Source organism: Camellia sinensis, chromosome 15 (genome assembly GCF_055761805.1).
Source record: "Camellia sinensis isolate YWXY chromosome 15, ASM5576180v1, whole genome shotgun sequence".
Taxonomy (NCBI): Eukaryota; Viridiplantae; Streptophyta; class Magnoliopsida; order Ericales; family Theaceae; genus Camellia; species Camellia sinensis.
This window is the reverse complement of record NC_138975.1, coordinates 92,538,701-92,562,338: the sequence shown is the minus strand read 5'-3', so window position 1 is coordinate 92,562,338 and position 23,638 is coordinate 92,538,701. Positions and strand designations below refer to the sequence as shown.

Here is a 23,638-nt window from a genome sequence, read left to right as displayed (position 1 = left end):
AAAAAAAAAAATGAGCCCCTCCATGTCCTATGCCGTGTCCCGAAATGGACACGCGTGTCCTGCCATGTCCCATGCCATGTCCCGATATAGACACGCGTGTCCCGGCCATGTCCCCTATAAAAAAATTATTAAATTAAAGGGACACGCCATGTCCCAGCCAGATGGTGTGTCCCGTACGTGTCCCCGACGTGTCCACGTGTCGGACACTTCCACAGAACTGATTTTGGATTGTCCATGCTTCATAGATTATAACAGCCCCATGGAATCATTTTCAAAGTTTTACCCTGACTTCAAAACAACAAATCAACTAGTTCCTAGGGTCTTTGGGTGTATGTCCTTTGTTCATATTCATTCAAATAATTGTGGGAAACTTGATCCAAGGGCTCTTAAGTGCGTTATTGTTGGATATTCTTCTACACGGAAGGGATTTAAGTGTTATCATCCTCCAACAAAACGATTCTTTGTCTTTGTAGATGTAACATTCATTGAAATCGAGAATTACTTTCTGAATCCTTATCTTCAAAGGGAGACATCATTCATGGAAGATAAGGACAGAGATTTGTTTTTACTTGATCTTTTCATCCTTCTCCTCGCAACATCAAAATTTATAGTCATCTATCTTTATTCCTTTACCGAATGAGTCAGACCCAAGTATTCCGAGCCTAACGAAAAAAGATAAACATATTCAAAGTGCTATTCGCCCATTGCAGGTATATTCAAGGAGGAAAGAACCACTTGTTCAAGCAATGCAGGTTCTTGATTCAGAACCACACTTTGGTACTAATAATGTTGAGGTAACTCCTAATTCTGAAGATTATGCAAGTAATGTGCCAGTTGTTGATGTTGATCTCCCTATTGCGATTAGAAAAGGTGTTAGGAAGTGTACTCAGCAGCCCGTATATCCATTGTCTCACTTTGTGTCCTATGAAAAGTTGTCAAGTGGACATAAAAGTTTTCTTATCCACCTCAACGCTATTACTATCCCAAAAACTGTCTCTGACGCATTGGGAAGTAAAGAGTGTAAGGAAGCAATGAAGGTTGAAATGGATGCACTTGAGAAGAACAAAACATGAGACTTGGTGGAATTGCCTCAAGGAAAGAAGCTAGTGGGATGTAAATGGGTCTTCACTGTGAAAAAAAAGGCAAACGGATCACTTGAACGATAAAAGGCAAGGTTAGTAGCCAAGGGATATACTCAAACCTATGGGTATAGTTTATCTTGAAACATTTACTTAGAAAATATGAGGAAGAAGAACTCCGAAAATATGAGGAAGAAGGAATATATTTCTGTTATATTCAAAACTTCTTATCTTACAAGACCAAATGACACTCCTTATATAGGAGATATTACAAACATCACTATAACCCATTATATGCCACTTACATATTATATATTACCACTATCTACCACTATCATATTCTATACATGCCACCAACACCACTATCATATTATATACATGCCACCAACACCACTATCATATGCCACTATCTTATTATCTACCACTATCATATTCTATACATGCCACCAACACCACTATCATATTATATACATTAACACAAATTTCCAGCACTCCCCCTCAAGCTGGTTTGAAGATATCTTCCATAGCCAGCTTGCTAGTCAGCTTATCAAATTGCTTCTTGTGTAGTCCCTTCGTTAGCACATCAGCTAATTGTTCACCTGTTGGAAGGTAGGTCATACAGATTATGCCAGCATTGATTTTCTCCTTGATGAAATGTTTATCCACTTCTATATGTTTTGTGCGATCATGTAGAACTGGATTATGAGCTATAGATATAGCTGCTTTGTTGTCACAATAGACCTTCATAGGTGTCGGGTGAGAAAGCTTTAATTCTTCAAGAATTCTTTTAATCCACATTACTTCACAGATTCCATGGGCAACAGCTCTGAACTCTGCTTCTGCACTACTTCTAGCTACCACATTCTGTTTTTTACTCCGCCATGTAACTAGGTTCCCACCTACAAAGGAGCAGTATCCGGATATTGATCTCCTGTCTGTAACACTTCCTGCCCAGTCTGCATCTGTGTATACTTCAACTTGAAGATGTCCATGTTTCTTGAACAGTAAGCCTCTCCCTGGAGTTCCTTTCAAATATCTTAAGATCTTATAAACGGCCTCAAAGTGCTCTACCCCTGGTGAGTGCATGAACTGACTTACCATGCTGACTGCAAAGGCAATATCAGGCCGCGTATGAGACAAGTAAATCAATTTCCCTACAAGTCGCTGATATTGTTCCCTCTCTTTGACTTCTTCAGCCTTAGCAGCTTATAACTTCAAGTTAGGCTCGATCGGAGTCTCCACCATCTTACAACCAAGCATACCTGTTTCTCCAAGGAGATCAAGAACATATTTTCTCTGATTAACGAATATACCTTCCTTGGGTCTTGCAAATTCCATTCCGAGGAAATACTTGAGGGCTCCCAGATCCTTAATGTGAAATTCTTTTGCGGGTTTCTCTTTGAGGGCTGCTAACACTGCTTCATCATTACCAGTTAAAATGATGTCATCAACATAAACAATCAAAATTGCAATTTTACTGTTTTTTGAATGTTTATAAAATATTGTGTGATCTGCTTGACTCTGCGAGAAGCCACAACTGATAATTGCCTTCCCAAAGCGTTCAAACCACGCTCTTGGTGATTGTTTGAGTCCGTATAATGACTTGTTCAATCGGCATACTCTGTCGCTTCCAAGTCTCTGCTCAAATCCCGGCGGTAGGCTCATGAACACCTCCTCTTCAAGATCACCATTGAGAAATGCATTTTTAATGTCAAGTTGATGTAGAGGCCAATCTGAATTTACTGCAAGAGATAACAGTACTCGGATGGAATTTATTTTAGCAACAGGAGCAAACGTCTCCTGATAGTCGATCCCATAAGTTTGAGTGAAGCCTTTAGCCACCAGTCTCACCTTGTATCTCTCAACGCTTCCATCTGCGTTACATTTTATCGTAAACACCCATTTACACCCAACTGTTTTCTTGTCTTTGGGTAGATCAACTATCTCCCAAGTACCACTTCTCCTTAAAGCATTCATCTCCTCCATGACTGCTAATTTCCAATTCGGATCATCCAATGCTTCCTGTATATTCCTTGGAACAAACAAGTGTGAAACCCTAGATGTGAAAGCTCTATGGGTTTTAGACAGTCTTTGATAGGAGAAGTAATTTGCAATAGGATGTTTAATGTAATTTCGGACACCTTTCCTAATTGCTATAGGAACATCAAGGTCGGAAATAGAAGGAATAGGATTACCTAAAATTTCGATGCCAGAACTCGGGTGGACATTCGGGTCATTAGGATGGACATTCGGGTCATTATTCCTCAGATGAAATCGCTTCCTAGTATAAACCTGAAGCTCAGGATTTAGATCATTTTGTAGTACTTCTCCCCCTAAACAAGAATCTTCTTGACTAGGCACCATAGAACTTGGTTCTCCTAAGTGATCATTATCAGACAGATGTGGTGTTTGTGTAGGATAAATGACATTGGGGAGCGGGATAAAAATATCCCAAAAACGGTCTTCTACTCCACTTGTCTCCCCTTGAAGAGAAGTGTTGGGGAAATAGGATTTTGTTTCCACAAATGACACATCCATACTCACATGAAATTTCTTGGTTTGAGGATCGAAACACTTATACCCCTTTTTGTTTGAGGAATAACCCAAAAAAACACATTTTATAGCACGGGGGTCAAGTTTTGAACGAAATTGACTAGGAACATGAACATAGGCAGTACATCCAAAAACTTCAGCGGGTAAATCAGAAAACAACCTCGTGTCAGGAAAAAAAGTTTTGAGACAATCAAAAGGTGTTTTGTATGTTAACACCTTTGTAGGCATCCTGTTTATCAAATAAGAGGCTGTTAAAATTGCTTCACCCCATAAATATTTAAGAACATGCATGTAAAATATTATAGCACGTGCTACTTCAAGTAGATGTTTATTTTTTCGTTCTGCAATGCCATTTTGTTGAGGGGTATCCCGACATGTAGATTGATGAAAAATCCCCTTTTTTTCCAAAAACTCACCCAACTGCTCATTGAAATATTCTATTCCATTATCAGAATGTAAAATACCAATTTTGGTTTGAAATTGGTTTTCAATCATATTGTAAAAATTTGTGAATAAATTTTTCACGTCAGATTTTTTATTCATCAAATAAATCCAACATAAGCGGGTATGGTCATCAATAAATGTAACAAACCATCTTTTACCAGAAAGAGTAGTGATTTTAGAAGGGCCCCAAACATCACTATGAATCAAATAAAAAGGTTTGGAAGCCTGGTAAGGTTTTGGCAAATAAGTAGAGCGATGAAATTTTGCAAAAATGCAACTTTCACAATGAAAAGAAGAACAATCAATCCCTTGAAATAATTCTGGAAATAAATGTTTCAGATAAAGAAAACTAGGATGTCCTAGCCTATAGTGCCATAGCATTATTTTTTCTCGAACAGAGATTGAACTAGTACTATTAAAGCTCTAAGCTTTTTTATTACTAACAGGTACTTCATCAAAGTAGTAAAGACCTTCAAGCATCCTAGCACGCCCAATCATCCCCGAGTTCTGGTCCTGAAATTCACAATGGGATTCAAAAAATGTAACACGACAATTAGAATCCTTAGATAGTTTACTGACAGACAAAAGGTTACAGGCTAAGTTGGGGACGTGAAGAACAGCATTGAGATTAATTTTCTCAGTTAGTTTAATAAATCCTTTTCCTGCAATAGGTGAAAAACTACCATCGGCTATTCTGATTTTGTCATGACCAGAACAAGGGAAATAGGTACTAAATAAATGGGAAAAACTAGTCATGTGATCGGAGGCACCGGAATCTATGATCCACGGAGAGAAGTTTAGGCAAGAGAAGGCTTTAGGATTTCTACCTGTTTGTGCCAACAAAACACTAGGAGTACCGGATGAGGAGTTGGATTTTATCAGCTTTAAGAGTTGATCAATCTACTCTTTGTTGAAGGGACCTGAATCGGTTTCATTAGCGGTAGGAAAGCCACGATTCTTCTCTTCTTGTTTGCTGCTTTTCCAGTTGACAGGTTTGCCATGGATCTTCCAACACGTTTCGCGTGTATGGCGAGGCTTGTTGCAAAAATCACACCAGACCCGTGGCTTATCATCAAACCTGCGCTGGTAATTTGCAGCCTTGTTGGCCGCAGCATCGCTAATTAAAGCAGAAATTTCAATTGATTCACCAATACCTTTTTTCTTAAGCATGACGCTCCTTCGGCTCTCTTCCCTTCTGACTTCGGCAAATACTTCGCCAATGGATGGGAGAGGAGGTCTGCCAATAATTCTTCCTCGCACTTCATCGAACTCAATGTTGAGGCCGGCAAGAAACTTGTAAATACGGCTGTCTTCCACAGTTTTCTTGTGGTGGTTGCAGTCGTCAACCGATTTCCATTCGTATGTGTTGAAGATGTCAAGATCCTGCCACAACCTTTTCAACGAATTGAAATATTTGGTGACGGAATCATCTCCTTGACGAATCTCTCCCAACTTCAAAGTTAATTTGAAAACTTAAGATTGATTTCCTAGGTCAGAATACATCTGACTAACATTATCCCACAATTCTTGTGCAGTAGTATAGCACATGTAATTAGAGCTTATATCCTCCTCCATGGAATTGACCAACCATGTCATAACCATGGAGTTTTCAGCGTCCCAACTATCGAACAGCGGATCATTAACAGCAGGAGCCTTCTTGTCACCAGTGATGTAACCGATCTTTCCTTGCCCACGGATATACATCCGGACAGATTGTGACCAGCGGAGAAAATTATCACCATTTAGGCGGATGGTGGTGATTTGGACAGAGTGAGAGTTGGACGTTTTCACCGGAATGACAGCGGCAGGGGTTGAAGTGGTTTCGGACGTGACTTCCGACATGGCTATGACGGTTTTAGGGCTGCTGTGTTTTTTGTTGCTCTGATACCAACTTAGAAAATATGAGGAAGAAGAACTCCAAAAATATGAGGAAGAAGGAATATATTTCTGTTATATTCAAAACTTCTTATCTTACAAGACCAAATGACACTCCTTATATAGGAGATATTACAAACATCATTATAACCCATTATATGCCACTTACATATTATATATTACCACTATCTACCACTATCATATTCTATACATGCCACCAACACCACTATCATATTATATACATGCCACCAACACCACTATCATATGCCACTATCTTATTATCTACCACTATCATATTCTATACATGCCACCAACACCACTATCATATTATATACATTAACACAAATTTCCAGCACATTTGCTCCTGTTGCAAAAATGAATATTGTAAGAATCCTATTATCTTTAGCAGCTAATCGTGGTTGGAATTTGTAGCAATTTGACGTAAAGAATGCCTTTTTAAATGGTGATCTTGATGAAGAAACCTATATGGGGGTTCCTTCAGGATATGAGTCAGAAAAACATAAGGTGTGTAGGGTAAAAAAGGCACTTTATGGCTTAAAACAATCTCCCAAGGCTTGGTTTGGCGGGTTTGCTAGAGTAATGAAGGCTTTGGGTTACAAACAAAGTTAGGGTGATCACACATTGTTTGTCAAACATTCTGTTTTAGGGGGAGTTACAGATCTATTAGTCTGTGTGGATAATATAATAGTAACAGAAGATTACTTGCAAGGAATGGAGGCATTGAAAAAGTGTTTATTGCAAGAGTTTGAGGTCAAAGAACTCGGCAGGTCAAAATACTTCCTCGACATTGTAGTGGCTCACTCTCGACAAGGGATCTTTATATCCCAACAGAAGTATGTACTGGATTTATTAAATGAGACTGGGAAACTAGGGTGTAAACCAATGGAGACACCCATTGAATAGAATCAGAAGCTCTGTGAAGCTCCTAAAAATGCGGTGGTAGATAAAGAATTCTATCAGAGATTAGTTGGCAAACTAATATATCTTTCTCATACCAAACCAAACATAGCCTATGTTATAGGAGTAGTGAGTCGATTTATGCACAACCCAAAATAAGTACATCTTCAAGCAGCACATCGAATTCTACAGTACTTAAAAGGTACTCCAGGAAAAGGAGTATTATTTAGAAGAGGCAATGAATTAACATTGGAAGCATACACAAATGCAGATTATGTCGGATCAGTTGATGACAGAAGATCGACTTTGGGCTATTGTACACTCCTTGGAGGTAACCTTGTAACGTAGAGAAGCAAGAAACTTAATGTAGTTGCAAGGTCAAGCACAGAAGCTGAGTTCAGAGCTATGGCATTGGGAGTTTCTAAGCTTCTATGGCTGAAAATAGTTTTGGAAGACTTGAAGATTGCGTGGAAAGGACCAATGAAGCTATATTGTGATAACAAGTCGGCAATTAATATTGCACATAACCCTGTGCAATATGAGCGCACCAAGCATGTGGAAGTGGACAGGCATTTTATAAGGGAGAAGTTAGAAAGCGGACTGATTGGTACCCCATTTGTGTCAACCGAGGGTCAACTTGCAGATGTGTTCACTAAACACTTACCTCCACTTCACCACACACTCCACTTCACCTAACCCACTATCACCTCCACTACACCTACTACACACTCACCCTCTCCTATATATAGGAATCATTGTAACCATAACATATATATCAATACATCAATCAATAATATACATCAATGTTTTTTACATGGTATCAGAGCAGAGATAAGATTTAGACCTATATTTCTCTCACCGGCGGGCAGTCGGTCGGCAACCTTGCCTTCACTGCCCGCTGGAGATTGATACACATACCTTCACTCCGCTACCACAAAGTCTTCTCTTCCTCCGCTTTTCTTTCCTCTCTCAAAAATTCCTCATCATCACTGACATTCCGACACTCTCACCATTTTCGGGGCTCCGAGCTCCGAACCAGGAAAAATGTACTCGGCGATTCATTCTCTCCCACTGGACGTCGGTGACTTCCAGGGGCCTCTCGTGTAACGCCCTCAAAATAATAACATTAAACCCAACAAATAAGACAAGCGTTGATAGATAAACTAACCACCTTCTATCATTCATTAGAATTCCATTACATAAGTATTACATGTTAATCCCATAACAAAATGCCCTACGGGCTTACAGCTTTCCAAGTTAACACTTGGTTACAACAAAGAGGTCTAACTCGTTTACACATTAAGCCCTTGGCTTGAAATTACATGTAATACATCAAAAGTAAAACGACAAACTATGCCCGCCACTAGCCTCCCAGCTATGTCCTTGGAGGTGGCATGCTTCCTGTACCTGAAAATGATATTCCCATATAGGGTGAGCCACAGCCCAGTAGAAATACACTAAACCAACCATGGACAATGACTAAAACATTAGCAATTGATAGTTGGTCACCACTGATTCAATCACATAAATTACATATTTATGTCAACGACTTACAAGTCCCAATTACTTTTCATTTTCCCCTTTTCAACAGATAAGCATGCTGGCTCTATCATCATTTCCACAGATACGTATAAAAACTATATCTCACATTCAGATAAGCATAAAAGCTATATCCACATTCTCAACAGATATGTATATCAACAATATCCACAGATAAGCATACAAGCTGTATCCACACTTCATAACAGATATGTATATCAACAATATCCACAGATAAGCATACAAGCTGTATCCACACTTCATACTTCACAAAGATAAGCATATGAGCTCTATCTTCACTTCTCTAGACAAGCATATGAGCTCTGTCTACGGAGTACATCCCCTATCTCCTCCAAATACCTATCCGGTTTAGAGGTCCATCCCCTATCTTCCCCTAAACCGCGGAGTACATCCCCTATCTCCTCCTCTACACATAACGTATATAAACACATTGGTTCTATATACAATCACACAATACAAACAATTAATGTATTCTAGCAACTGTTAAGTTCCATAACACATTCCATTGATTAGTTTCAGTTTGCCTAATCAACATACATTGTCTACAACAATCACGACTATCCTCTACCGATAGCCCAAAGCAGTTATTTCTAAAACAGAAAATAAATGCACAAATGGATATTCAATCAACATTTCATTTCCTCATTTCTCATCAATTAATTATCCCAATTAATTAAACAATGTAATTAGGCCAATTTCCATAATTACCATTTCAACCCTTAGGTTCCATTTCCATCAATGATTCAACAATCATTCCATTTTTCTATGCCAAACATGCATCTAGGTTCATTATGAATGAAACCCCAACCTTTGTAAAATTACACAAAAGCCCCAAACTTTCACAAAATTACTAAACCAAGCCCAACATCTCAAAATACCAAAATTTAAAGACAAAACCCATAGAGAGGAGTAGGTTATCCCTACCTCAAATTCGGAGTCCCAAAGGAGAAGACGACAAAACCCAACGTGCTCCAAAACCCGAGATTTTCAGATTAAAATGAAGCCCTCGACGATCAACAACTTTTTTGTAAAGGCCAAAGGTGAGTAAATCACTCCTACTAGATCAAAACCTAGAGAGAAGGTAGAGTCTAGAGTGAGAGGCTCAACAATGGTGATTTTGGAAAAGTAAGAGAGAGAAGAGAAAGCAAAAAGTGATTTGGAAAGTCACAACTTCGGGTCTTTAACCCAGGTCTCCGCTCGAGCGTAAAACACCCCGCTCGAGCGGCCACTCACAGACTTACGCTCGAGCGGCCAACCTCCCGCTCGAGCGCAGAATGCACTCGCTCAGCACTTTTGCAGAAACAGACCTACGCTCGAGCTCCCAACCCTACGCTCGAGCTCACAACACTGCACAACAAGATACTGGATGGATGTAATCTACGCTCGAGCGCCAACACCTCCGCTCGAGCGTACAGGCCAAAAATCTGGGCAACTAGTTTTGGTTTCTAAACTCAACCAACCTGTAACAAACCCGCTCAACACATCCTATAACTCAAATACAAAGTAAGAAAGGATGTAAACAAGATAATAAACAACTACCAACATCCACGGACACATGTCCGGATCGCTATACAACAAGGGTAAACCCGGGATCGCTATAACCTCCCCCCCTTAAAGAATTTCGTCCCCGAAATTAAGCACAAGTTTTCAAAAACAAGTTTTCCTCTATTTTAAACAATGTTACACTTTAACATTCAACAATCCGACCCATTACCGGTCACCCCCTCCATTTAACAAGAGGCATATCACACTATGTAAACAACATATGTATTATTAACATGCACCAACATTATGCACTAACTTTCCAATGTCAACAATATATTCAACATATATAGTGTTACATTCAACTTCCATATGAGGCAAGTTCCAAAACATACTACCTATAGTCAAAACATTCTCAATGTTTCACAACTTAAGACATATATAAAGGCTCTTAAGTTCAACAAAATGTAAAATTTAAAGACAAGATTACATATTAACAAACAAGTCCGGATATTTCTCTCGGACTTCCAACTCACGTTCCCAAGTGGCTTCCTCCACTCCGTGATGTTTCCACAAGACTTTCACCAAAGGAATGGTCTTACCACGCAGGACCTGATCCCGCCTATCCAAGACCCGAACCGGTCTCTCCTCATACGAGGCATCCTCATCTACCTCTAAATCAGTCCAATCCAACACATGTGATGGATCCGGCTCATACTTCCGAAGCATACTCACATGAAACACGTCATGTACCCCGGACAACTGCGGCGGTAAGGCTAACCGATAAGCAACCTCACCTATCCTCTCAAGGATCTCAAAAGGACCAATAAACCGAGGGGATAACTTCCCACTCTTCCCAAACCTCATCAGACCTCGCCTAGGTGATATCTTCAGAAAGACATGATCACCTACCTCAAACGCCAAAGGCCTCCTCCTACGGTCGGCATAACTCTTTTGTCGACTCTGGGCTGTAACAAGCCTCCTACGGATAAGCTCAACTTTCTCCGTCGTCTCCCTAACCAACTCCGGACCCAACAAAGGTGCATCACCCACCTCGGCCCAACAAACTGGAGACCTACACGGTCGGCCATACAAGGCCTCAAACGGTGCCATACCGATGCTAGACTGAAAACTGTTGTTGTAGGCAAACTCTACCAATGGCAAGTGCCTCTCCCACGTCCCACTGAAGTCCAGGACACAACCCCGAAGCATATCCTCGAGGATCTGAATAGTACGCTCGGACTGCCCATCAGTCTGAGGATGATAGGCCGTACTAAAGGTCAACTTAGTGCCCAAGGCACTCTGCAAACTCTGCCACAACCTAGCAGTAAAACGAGGATCTCTATCTGAGACGATCGTCACTGGAACCCCGTGCAATCTCACTACATCCCGAATATACAAATCGGCAAGATGATCTACCGAATCTCTCACGCGCATAGGCATAAAGTGCGCCGACTTAGTCAACCGGTCTACAACCACCCAAATAGCATCACTACCCCGCTGAGTCCTCGGAAGACCTACAACGAAGTCCATAGTGACATGCTCCCACTTCCACTCGGCAATAGGCAAGGGTTGCAACAAACCCGCTGGCCTCTGATGCTCAGCCTTTACTTGCTGGCAAGTAAGGCACTTCGATACGAAAACAGCCACATCTCTCTTCATACCCCGCCACCAAAACTGGCGGCTCAAATCCTGATACATCTTAGTGCCTCCCGGATGCACCGCAAGGCGCGAATGATGAAACTCTCGGAGTACTTCCTCTCGGCAAGACTCCGGTACAAACAAACGGTCTCGGTATCTCACACTCAGGTCGGGATACACCGTCAAACCCTTCTCAACTTTCCCACTGGAGATCTTCTCTCGGAGGGATTCTACCTCAAGGTCACCTCTCTGTGCCTCTAACACTCTAGTCACAAGTGCAGGCTGCGCAACAACAGAAAACAAGGCCGCAGCCTCGACAGATTCGCCCAGTAGCAAATCAAACTCGCCAAGTGCTCCCAACATCACCCATTCCCGGATGGCTATACAAGCTACATCACTAATGGTCTTCCTACTAAGGGCATCGGCCACAACATTGGCCTTTCCCGGATGATAATGCAACTCAAAATCATAATCCTCGATGAACTCCATCCACCTCCTCTGCCTCAGATTCAAGTCTCTCTGTGTAAACAGATACTTCAAACTCTTATGATCCGAGAATACCTCGAACCTCTCACCATAAAGGTAGTGCCTCCAGATTTTCAAGGCAAAGATCACAGCTGCTAACTCTAGGTCGTGTGTGGGGTAATTCTTCTCGTGTATTTTCAACTGACGAGAGCCATAAGCTACCACTTTCCCCTCTTGCATCAACACACAACCCAAACCCTCTCGTGAGGCATCACAATAAACCGCATAACCCAACCCTCTCTCCGGAATAATCAACACCGGAGCGGTGGTCAATCTAACTTTCAACTCTTGGAACGACTTTTCACAAGTCTCACTCCACACAAACTTGACTCCCTTCCGAGTCAGTCTAGTCAACGGTGACGCTAACCTGGAGAAATCTTTCACAAACCGACGGTAATACCCAGCTAATCCCAGAAAACTGCGGATCTCAAACACACTCTTAGGCTGTGCCCAATCTTGCACTGCCTCAACCTTGGATGTATCAACAGACACCCCTTCCCCGGATACCACATGGCCTAAGAATTTGACTTCCCTCAGCCAGAACTCACACTTCCCAAACTTGGCATACAGCTTATGGGCTCTAAGTAATTCAAGCACCACTCTCAAGTGTTCCTCGTGCTCTTCCTCAGAAGACGAATAGATAAGGATGTCGTCCACGAAGACAACCACAAATCGGTCTAAGAACTCCCGGAAAATCCGGTTCATCAAGTCCATAAAGACTGCCGGTGCATTGGTAAGCCCGAATGGCATCACCAGAAACTCGTAATGGCCATACCGCGTACGGAATGCCGTCTTAGGAACATCTTCCTCCCTGACCCTCAACTGATGGTAACCCGATCTCAAGTCTATCTTAGAGAAACAACGGGAACCCTTCAACTGGTCAAACAAATCATCTATACGGGGCATAGGATACTTATTCTTAACCGTAGCCCGATTCAACTTCCGGTAGTCTATACACAATCTCAAGGCACCATCTTTCTTTTTAACAAAGAGGGCCGGTGCTCCCCACGGTGAAACACTAGGGCGAACAAAGCCCTTATCTAGCAATTCCTGGAGCTGAACTTTCAACTCAACCAACTCTGCTGGAGCAAAACGGTAAGGTGCCATAGAAATCGGCGCCGTACCAGGCACTAAATCAATAGAGAACTCTATCTCTCGGTGAGGTGGCAAACTAACAAGATCTTCGGGAAAGACATCCGAATACTCACAAACCACCCTCGGCAATACATGCTGGGTCTCACCACTCCCACCACTCTCAAAGCTAGCAAATAGACTACTAAGCTCACTTCGCCCTCGCGAATCATACCCCGGTGGCAAAACATTACCAACCCGGTCTCCCAAGAAATGGAACCACTCCCCGCTCAAGGTACACAATGTAACCCTCTGGCGGTAGCAATCAATAACAGCCCGGTATGACGATAACCAGTCCATACCCAAAATAACATCAAAACCCTTCATGGGCATGACAACAAACGGAAAAGGAAGCCTATAGTCGGCGACCTCTATATCACATCCTCTAACACCCTGTTTCAGAATCAACTCACCACCCAAAGGCGATACCACACAAATAGGAGATGCTAACTGTGCTAACTCCAATTCCAAAACAGATGCAAATGCAGCAGATACAAAAGAATGAGATGCACCCGTGTCTATCAACACACTAGCAACTGAATTGCAAAACAGAAAAGTACCTCTCACTACTGATGGAGCTGGTACTAAATCCTGCGCGGTAACAGCATACACGCGCCCCGTAGGCCCCTGGTCTACCTGCTCACCTCTCGGAGCAAAAGACTGCTGCACAGACTGGGATGACGAAGCTCCCGGATTGGCCCTCGAGGCCTGCACAGACTGAGCTGGCTGAAAACCCTGCGTCTGCCTAGAACCAGACGCTCCCGAAGTGGCACTCAACTGTGGGCAAAACCTCTTCATGTGCCCAGGTTGTCCACACTGATAACAAATTAAGAGCTGCCCCCTGCCCAAACTCTGACTCGGCGGTCTAGCTGAAGAAGAAGCAGCTTTCTGACCCCCACCCTTCTGCGGGCAAACAGAAACCTTGTGACCCAGCTGGCCACACTTGTAACAAGTGAATTCTCCCTGACTGCCTCTCCCCGAGCCTACACTAGGCACTGGAAAGGTCGATCTAGAGACTGCACCCTGAGACTGCTGAGGGTTAGAACCCCTCTGCCTCCTGCCATCACTCTGACTATCCTGGCTCCTCTTGGAGCCTCTCTGGCTCTCATCCTCCTCCTGCATCATAAGCTCCATATGAGCTGCAGCATCCACTAGGTGTCTATACTCTCGAATATAAGACCCACCAATTCTCAACTTGAGGCCCCGCCTCAACTTCCGCTCAAACTCATAGCAACGGCGTTCCTCAGACGCCACCAGTTCAGGTGCAAACCTGGACAGACTGGTAAAAGTAGCCTCAAACTCGGCCACTGACAAGCCCTGCTGATTAAGCCGGCTAAACTGATCTCTCAGCTTCTCCCTTGCTACTGCAGACAAAAACCTCTCCTGAAAAGCATTTATAAACGCCTCCCAAGTACCACCAACACGAGCCTTCTCGTACTTCCACCATTGACCCGCGTCTCCCTTCAGTTGGAAGGATGCCAAGGTCACTTTCAGTGCTCCGTCCTCGATGCCAAGCATCTCAAACGTCTTCGTTGTCTGTTCGAGCCATTCATCTGCCTTAAGCGGCTCTTTAGGATCCCCGATAAACTCGTCCGGATTACACCGAAAGAACTCCCTCTTCAAGAAGGAAGGCCCTGACTCAGCTGCCTGATTCCCAGCTCTAAGAATACCTAAAGCTCCTGCTATCTCTCTGGCCAAGGCACCCATAGCCTGCTGACCTACTGGCTCGGCCACATTGGCCTGCCCAACTCCCTCCTGCACTGCCGGAATCTCACCCTGTAACGGTACTTCCTGCCTCGCAGGTCTACCACGCCTAGCACCTCTTCCTCGTCCTGACATCCTAATAAAGGCAACACAGAACGTTAGCACATTCATAGGTGTGCCGAAACTAATCACTCACGTCCTAATACATGGACAACTGTAATTCACTCCACATAAGCACATAAACACATAAGCACTTACGAACTTCATTTCCGGATAATGATAGTCCCGAGACGTTACTAGAGTTCCGGTTAGAAACAGCATTGATCAAGTGCTTTTCCAACAAGACTCCCAGAAACTCAAGGATCCAATCAACATCCTAGAAATTAAATCCCATACCCACATAGTCACATAAGCATGTTATCAAATAAGCACATAGCATATGGTACTACATCTAAGTCTCTATCAAGCGAGACAAACCCATTGTGATCCTAATCACTTCCCACGTACCCAAAGTATTCGAACCCGGTACGCTCTGATACCAAGTTGTAACGCCCTCAAAATAATAACATTAAACCCAACAAATAAGACAAGCGTTGATAGATAAACTAACCACCTTCTATCATTCATTAGAATTCCATTACATAAGTATTACATGTTAATCCCATAACAAAATGCCCTACGGGCTTACAGCTTTCCAAGTTAACACTTGGTTACAACAAAGAGGTCTAACTCGTTTACACATTAAGCCCTTGGCTTGAAATTACATGTAATACATCAAAAGTAAAACGACAAACTATGCCCGCCACTAGCCTCCCAGCTATGTCCTTGGAGGTGGCATGCTTCCTGTACCTGAAAATGATATTCCCATATAGGGTGAGCCACAGCCCAGTAGAAATACACTAAACCAACCATGGACAATGACTAAAACATTAGCAATTGATAGTTGGTCACCACTGATTCAATCACATAAATTACATATTTATGTCAACGACTTACAAGTCCCAATTACTTTTCATTTTCCCCTTTTCAACAGATAAGCATGCTGGCTCTATCATCATTTCCACAGATACGTATAAAAACTATATCTCACATTCAGATAAGCATAAAAGCTATATCCACATTCTCAACAGATATGTATATCAACAATATCCACAGATAAGCATACAAGCTGTATCCACACTTCATAACAGATATGTATATCAACAATATCCACAGATAAGCATACAAGCTGTATCCACACTTCATACTTCACAAAGATAAGCATATGAGCTCTATCTTCACTTCTCTAGACAAGCATATGAGCTCTGTCTACGGAGTACATCCCCTATCTCCTCCAAATACCTATCCGGTTTAGAGGTCCATCCCCTATCTTCCCCTAAACCGCGGAGTACATCCCCTATCTCCTCCTCTACACATAACGTATATAAACACATTGGTTCTATATACAATCACACAATACAAACAATTAATGTATTCTAGCAACTGTTAAGTTCCATAACACATTCCATTGATTAGTTTCAGTTTGCCTAATCAACATACATTGTCTACAACAATCACGACTATCCTCTACCGATAGCCCAAAGCAGTTATTTCTAAAACAGAAAATAAATGCACAAATGGATATTCAATCAACATTTCATTTCCTCATTTCTCATCAATTAATTATCCCAATTAATTAAACAATGTAATTAGGCCAATTTCCATAATTACCATTTCAACCCTTAGGTTCCATTTCCATCAATGATTCAACAATCATTCCATTTTTCTATGCCAAACATGCATCTAGGTTCATTATGAATGAAACCCCAACCTTTGTAAAATTACACAAAAGCCCCAAACTTTCACAAAATTACTAAACCAAGCCCAACATCTCAAAATACCAAAATTTAAAGACAAAACCCATAGAGAGGAGTAGGTTATCCCTACCTCAAATTCGGAGTCCCAAAGGAGAAGACGACAAAACCCAACGTGCTCCAAAACCCGAGATTTTCAGATTAAAATGAAGCCCTCGACGATCAACAACTTTTTTGTAAAGGCCAAAGGTGAGTAAATCACTCCTACTAGATCAAAACCTAGAGAGAAGGTAGAGTCTAGAGTGAGAGGCTCAACAATGGTGATTTTGGAAAAGTAAGAGAGAGAAGAGAAAGCAAAAAGTGATTTGGAAAGTCACAACTTCGGGTCTTTAACCCAGGTCTCCGCTCGAGCGTAAAACACCCCGCTCGAGCGGCCACTCACAGACTTACGCTCGAGCGGCCAACCTCCCGCTCGAGCGCAGAATGCACTCGCTCAGCACTTTTGCAGAAACAGACCTACGCTCGAGCTCCCAACCCTACGCTCGAGCTCACAACACTGCACAACAAGATACTGGATGGATGTAATCTACGCTCGAGCGCCAACACCTCCGCTCGAGCGTACAGGCCAAAAATCTGGGCAACTAGTTTTGGTTTCTAAACTCAACCAACCTGTAACAAACCCGCTCAACACATCCTATAACTCAAATACAAAGTAAGAAAGGATGTAAACAAGATAATAAACAACTACCAACATCCACGGACACATGTCCGGATCGCTATACAACAAGGGTAAACCCGGGATCGCTATATCTCGACGGTACCAATCTTCCTGGGGACGCATGCTTGGTTTTGACCACGGATCCGAAGCCCCGACTCCGATGGACTTCGGAGCTCCATGAGAGATTTGTCGATGCTGTCACTCAGCTCGGTGGACCCGACAAAGCAACACCTAAGACAATTATGAGAACAATGGGGGTAAAGGGTCTTACCCTTTATCACTTGAAATCACATCTTCAGAAATATCGTTTGGGGAAGCAATCATGCAAGGAGTTACCTGACAGCTCTAAAGATGCGTCTTGCATTGCTGAGAGTCAAGACACTGGTTCATGTACATCATCATCATCAAAACTAGCTCAAGATTTAAATGATGGCTTCCAGGTTACTGAGGCTTTGCGAGTACAGATGGAGGTCCAGCGAAGATTGCATGAACAGCTGGAGGTTCAGCGTCGTCTCCAAATTCGGATTGAAGCACAAGGCAAGTACTTGCAGTCAATCCTCGAGAAAGCTTGTAAAGCTCTGAATGACCAGGCTGCTGCAACTGCTGGGCTTGAAGCAGCCAGAGAAGAGCTCTCAGAACTGGCGATCAAGGTTTCAAATGACTGTAATGGGATGGTCCCGGTTGAGACCCTAAAAATGTCTTCTCTCTCCCAACTTGCCGTGTCTATAGAAAACAAGATTGCTTCTAATCTGCCTGCTCGGTTCGGCAACTGCTCTGTTGACAGTTGCTTGACCTCCAATGGAAGTCTCGTTTCTCCAATGGGTAGTATGGCTTCTCAGGCGGTGGCTGCACTGAAAAAGAGACCACGGCCCTTCTTTAGCAATGGTGATTCCATCCCTTTGGAGTGGACGAACTGCTGAGAAATAAACTTTTAATTTTCTCTTTTCTTTGGTTTTAACAAACAGTGGGCTCTTAGATGCTTTGCTTCACGAGGCGCACACACATTTCATCATTACATTTCAAACTTTACACACCACCCTTCTCCACTCATGCTGCTTCACGCTACCTCCACTTTACCTTTATTTATCTTATTTTATCTTTTTCTTTTTTACAAAAAAAAAAAAAAAAAAAAAAACACATAATTTACAAATTTGCACAACACCCATTTTTATTCATCTCCGGGATCAATCCCGATCACCATTTTACACCACACACAAAAAAAAAAAAAAACAAAAAAAAAAAAAAAAAAAAAAAAAAGGAAACAAACAACCTCATCCACAGGCGGGATTTTTTCTTCTCTACTCTGCCGCCGGTCTTTTCTTCTTGCCTCCGTCCTGGGCGGCCCTTGCCGGTGTTGCCTCCGTGTTTCCCACTCCACTGGGCATGATCACTACTCCCTGCTCCTCCACTGCAGCATATGGCAGCCCTCCAAATCGGAACATCACGGTGGCCTTCCGCTTCAGCTCCTTGTTTTCCGCCTTTAGCACACTTATCTCTGCTCGCGCATCCTTATACATGCGTTGGAGCAGAGCCAGCTGGGAGTTTAACTGTTGCACCTCATTTGTCCTGCTCTGCAGCCGGTGCGACAAGTTTGTGTGCGACAAGTTTGTGACTGCCGTCATCGTCTCCACACAGGACTTCAAAGTATACTGATTGGCTTCAATGTCCGTTTGCACTGCCATTTTTTACTCCACCGACCGCATCGAAAAGTTCAACGGAGCAAACACAGAGGTGTTTGGTTGAGGTTCACTGGCCACCGCACCAGTTACTTCTCTTGTGGGCTCGTTCAGTTCTGGAAAGAGCGTGAGCAGACCACGGGACGAGGAGGCCATGTTTTGGGTAGCTGGACGGGAAGAAGAGGCCATGTTGCTGAGTGTTTCAGAGACGGGTTGGTTACAGAGTGTTTACAGAGTGTTTCAGACTGCAAAGGTTCAGAGGTTTCAGACTGGTTTGTTATGCTTCCCAGCCTCAGCCTCCGCTTCGATTTATAAAGACCCTGACGAAGCGGCAGACACGCGCATCATGCGCCGCTCGACGCTCGCCGACAACATGGGCGCGCCTTTTGATGGCACGTCTTTTGATGGCACGCCTTTTGATGGCACGCCTTTTGATGAATTGGGCACGCCTTTTGATGGCACGCCTTTTGACAAAATTAGGCACACCTTTTGAGGATGCGACTTTTTAAGGGTCCGACAAGACTCTGTAAACTGTCCCGACATTGATTCCGGTTAGCTCCTTTATGGGTCCGACAAGACTCTGTAAACTGTCCCGACATAGATTCCGGTTAGTTTCTACATGGGTCCGACAAGACTCTGTAAACTGTCCCGACATAGATTCCGGTTAGTTTCTACAAGGGTCCGATAAGACTCTGTAAACTGTCCCGACATAGATTCCGGTTAGTTTCTACAAGGGTCCGACAAGACTCTGTAAACTGTCCCGACATTGATTCCGGTTAGTTTCTACAAGGGTCCAGCAAGACTCCGTAAACTGTCACAACAACTGTCACCACATTGTCTGCTACAACGGTCCGACATGACCCCATAAACTGTCTTCTACAACGGTCCGACATGACCCCATAAACTGTCTTCTACAGCGGTCTGACACCGCCATCCAGTGTCCTCTACACCATTATGACACCACCATACAGTGTCCTCTACAACGTTATGACACCCCATACAGTGTCTTCACCAACAGTCTGACACGACCATACAGTGTCTCCTATCCTCTTTTATTTTTATGTATTTTCTTGTTTTGTTACTCTCTCCAAACTCAAGTTTGTTAGTTCCTATCCCCCTTGAGTTTGCGGGGGGCTGTTAAAATCCACCTCACCTACTCCACTAAACCTTCACCCACTTAAACCTACTCCACTAAACCTAACCCACTACACCACTACCACCTCACCTACTCCACTAAACCTAACCCACTACACCACTACCACCTCCACTTCACCTACTCCTCACCTACTACACACTCACCCTCTCCTATATATAGGAATCATTGTAACCATAACATATATATCAATACATCAATCAATAATATACATCAATGTTTTTTACAGGATTGAATGGTTCTGTATTTCAATCTATCGTGAACAAGCTAGGAGTGGAGAATATCCACTCACTTGCATGAGGGGGAGGGTTAGAATCGGTAATTATGGTATAAATAGACTATGAAGATTTGATAGCTCAGTAGATGGGAAAAATGTGTATTACAGCTGTGTATATATCTATGTATATGTCCTATAATTAGAATGTTAATATCCCAGATTTATGGGGATAAGGTCTTAGGAGAGTTTACTTTTATACCTTAGTTTTTTCCTATATATTTCTGTAAATTCTTTGGTTGAATATTAACAAGAGATTTTTCATATTCTGTCAGCTACCCAAAAGATGCTAAGTTTGTAAAACACACTAAACTCTCTAAAGAACTCTTAGAGCTGCTCAAAATAAAAGGCTTTCACCGAAAAAACAATTTAGAGTCCTTTATATATGAAAAGAGCAGTCAAAAACCTAACACAAGTCAAATTAGGCTTATTCTCCCTAGAGGTGATCAATCCCCAAGTGATCCCTACATTATAGAATGAAAAATAACTACTTTAGCTCGACACTAACAATCCATCCCCTATCAGTCCGTTGTGAGGGATCGATCGCTTAAAAATATCTCGAAAAATTGGCAGACTCACCAAATTTTGCTAGAAAAACACCCTAAGACCAATGTAATACTCATCTAATGTAAAAAGACCAAAACTGGTGCACTTTGAAAACACGAGTGTTCTAAGAAAACATTCCATAAAATGCAAATATACCTATGAGGGTAGGAACGGAATGATGTCTGCAACCGCTGATCTAATTCTTCAATTTGAACACTTTCAACACACTCCATTACAATTTACAACACATTCCTAAGTCTCGAGCGTTGTCATACGAAAATCGCCAACACTATATATCCTAGATCCTATCTCAAATATGAATATTTAAGTCAAAGATAATAATTTTAAGTCTAAAAGAGAAAAATACATATAAATTAAAGTTGACTTTTTTATCATTAGATTTCAAGTTATTTCATTCAAACATGTAATATGTTTCATCTGTCCAACCGAATAGACACGTGTTCCCAACTGTCCTAAGCATGTCCAAGTCCAGAGAATTTATAAAAATAGTGAGACATGTTTGCACGTGTCTGACAGATGTTGAGAAGTGTCCTACGAGTGATGTGTTGTGCTGATAGACAACACAATGTCCGACATGACACAACTTTATTTTAAGTGATTGTTTTAGGGAAAATCAAACTTGGGGAACAATAACAAAGATATTATTCTAACAGTGTCCGTGCTTCTTAGATTTCAATCAAATCAAAGTGATCAAAGAAGCTAAAATCCTACTTAAAAAACAAGTATTTCCCCGCACCCAATAAATATTTTATTGTAATCAGAAGAGACACGTCTCTATGGCTAGGGAGCAGAAGAGATATACTTTGATGTAATCATGTAGCAATGGGTCAGAATCCACAGTAAGCTGATTAAACAATGAAACAACTTGAGATGATTGGGTGCCAGAAAGATCACTGTTAGATTCCGGAGGAATGCAGCATGCAAGCAACTTGGACACCAAAAACTGCATAACACAGCAAACGTTAACGAGAAAACATCAGCACATGTAACAAAAATAAACTACGAAATGACATAAGATATAAACCTGAAGTTGTTCACCAAGCACCCTAGCAGTTTCCTTTGATGGTTTGCTTCTAAATGATTGGAGCAATGAGGAAATGATATGACAACATTGATCTTGTAAAGCATGACAACCAACAAATTGCCCCACCAAGTTGAAAAGATAACTGTAAGAAGTCAAACATTAGATCATAAAGCATAAAACTGAAGTCAACAAACCATTAAACAAGAATAGTCGTGTTAATCATGAAAACTAACTCAAGCTGCCATAATCGAAACGTAATGTCAGAAATTCTCTTATTTTTCTTTATGTTTTTAAAATTGTAGAAAATTTGTTCAACAAACAGGATGCAATCTATAAATGTCCCCCCCCCCCCCCCCCAAAAAAAAAAAAAAAAAAAAAAAAAAAAAAAAAGAAGAAAAAGAAACAACATTGGAACAGCCCTTAATAAAGCTAAAATCAACCACATCCAAGCCCTCAACAGAAATAACTAAATGTACACCTCTCCAAACCGCCAAATTCTTAAAATTGTATTGGATTGCACTTTGAGGAAGGCAATCCATAAGTTCACCCACTGGAAGTGTGGGGCTACACTATCACCAAGAGGCACAAGTTGCACTGGTGCTCAGATCGTTTAAAATAAGTTGAGCATGTTTTCATAGTAATAGAGTCCAGCACAAACATAAATTATCAGCTAGCTCTGACATAAGTTTCACTTGTCCGTGGATCAATTAAAACTAGTTGAGCTTGCTCCCATAGTAATAGAGTCCAGCTCAAACGTAAATTATCAGCTTCCTCTGTGAAAGGGTTGAGCTTGAGCAACCTTGAGTTTGCTAACTAGAGGAAATTGAGCTGACATGACATTACAATGGTCACTTCCACTTAGTTCATGATGAAACAATAAAACACAACTTGTTGCTTGCACTAGGAAGAAAAGGAATAGAAGAAAAGAAAAAAAAGAAAAAGAAAAGAGGAAGCGGACCAGACACTTGAATAGTACAGAAAATTAATGTAAAAGTCTTGGTAAGCAAATTTTTGAAGACAACAAATTATGCTTTAAATAAGTAAATATACATGTATATATATGATGCAGAAAACTGCAGCATGTCATTGTGATATTAAAACTCAGTGTTGCTTTCTGATTTTGCATTGGCATGACATACACATAAAGATAAAAATGGCTTCTCTTCTGTCAAGCAGACAAAATCTTCCTCAAATTAACTACAAAATGTCATGAAAAAAATCCCTCCGATATGCCATGGTCACAAAAAAAATTGTCAAAGTGAATCAAGAAGATCCAATGCTCACTTACAGCACAAGTTAGAAGAGCCAAGCACAAAAACCAAAGTGATGCAGGACAAACCAGGAAAGATCAGATAATGTTGCCAAAAATTAATTTTGTAGGGGGTTTAAAACAAAAAGTTTCTAGGTTTAGATTTTATAAAAGGTAGGAGAAAATTTCAAATATTGTACAAGCAAACAGGCTGAAATTGACAATTTCCAAAGCATAAGGTTGTAGCACTTTCAGAAATTAGTTGCTTCATT

General features: G+C 41.8%; 1 protein-coding gene and 1 pseudogene across 3 annotated transcripts in view; one reads left to right on the top strand and one right to left on the bottom strand.

Moving 5' to 3' along the window:
• ATM (Serine/Threonine-kinase ATM-like protein) overlaps positions 1-23,638 on the bottom strand; it is a 177,529-nt gene that overhangs the window by 68,164 nt on the left and 85,727 nt on the right. For all 3 annotated transcript variants that reach the window (XM_082907876.1, XM_082907878.1, XM_082907877.1), the window contains exons 35-36: positions 22,118-22,259; positions 21,896-22,036 (exon numbers count right to left, since the gene is read on the bottom strand). In XM_082907876.1, coding sequence (XP_082764002.1) covers positions 21,896-22,036; positions 22,118-22,259 — 283 coding nt within the window. The remainder of the gene's footprint in view (positions 1-21,895; positions 22,037-22,117; positions 22,260-23,638) is intronic.
• On the top strand, positions 17,521-18,358 carry LOC145812745 (protein PHR1-LIKE 3 pseudogene; annotated as a pseudogene).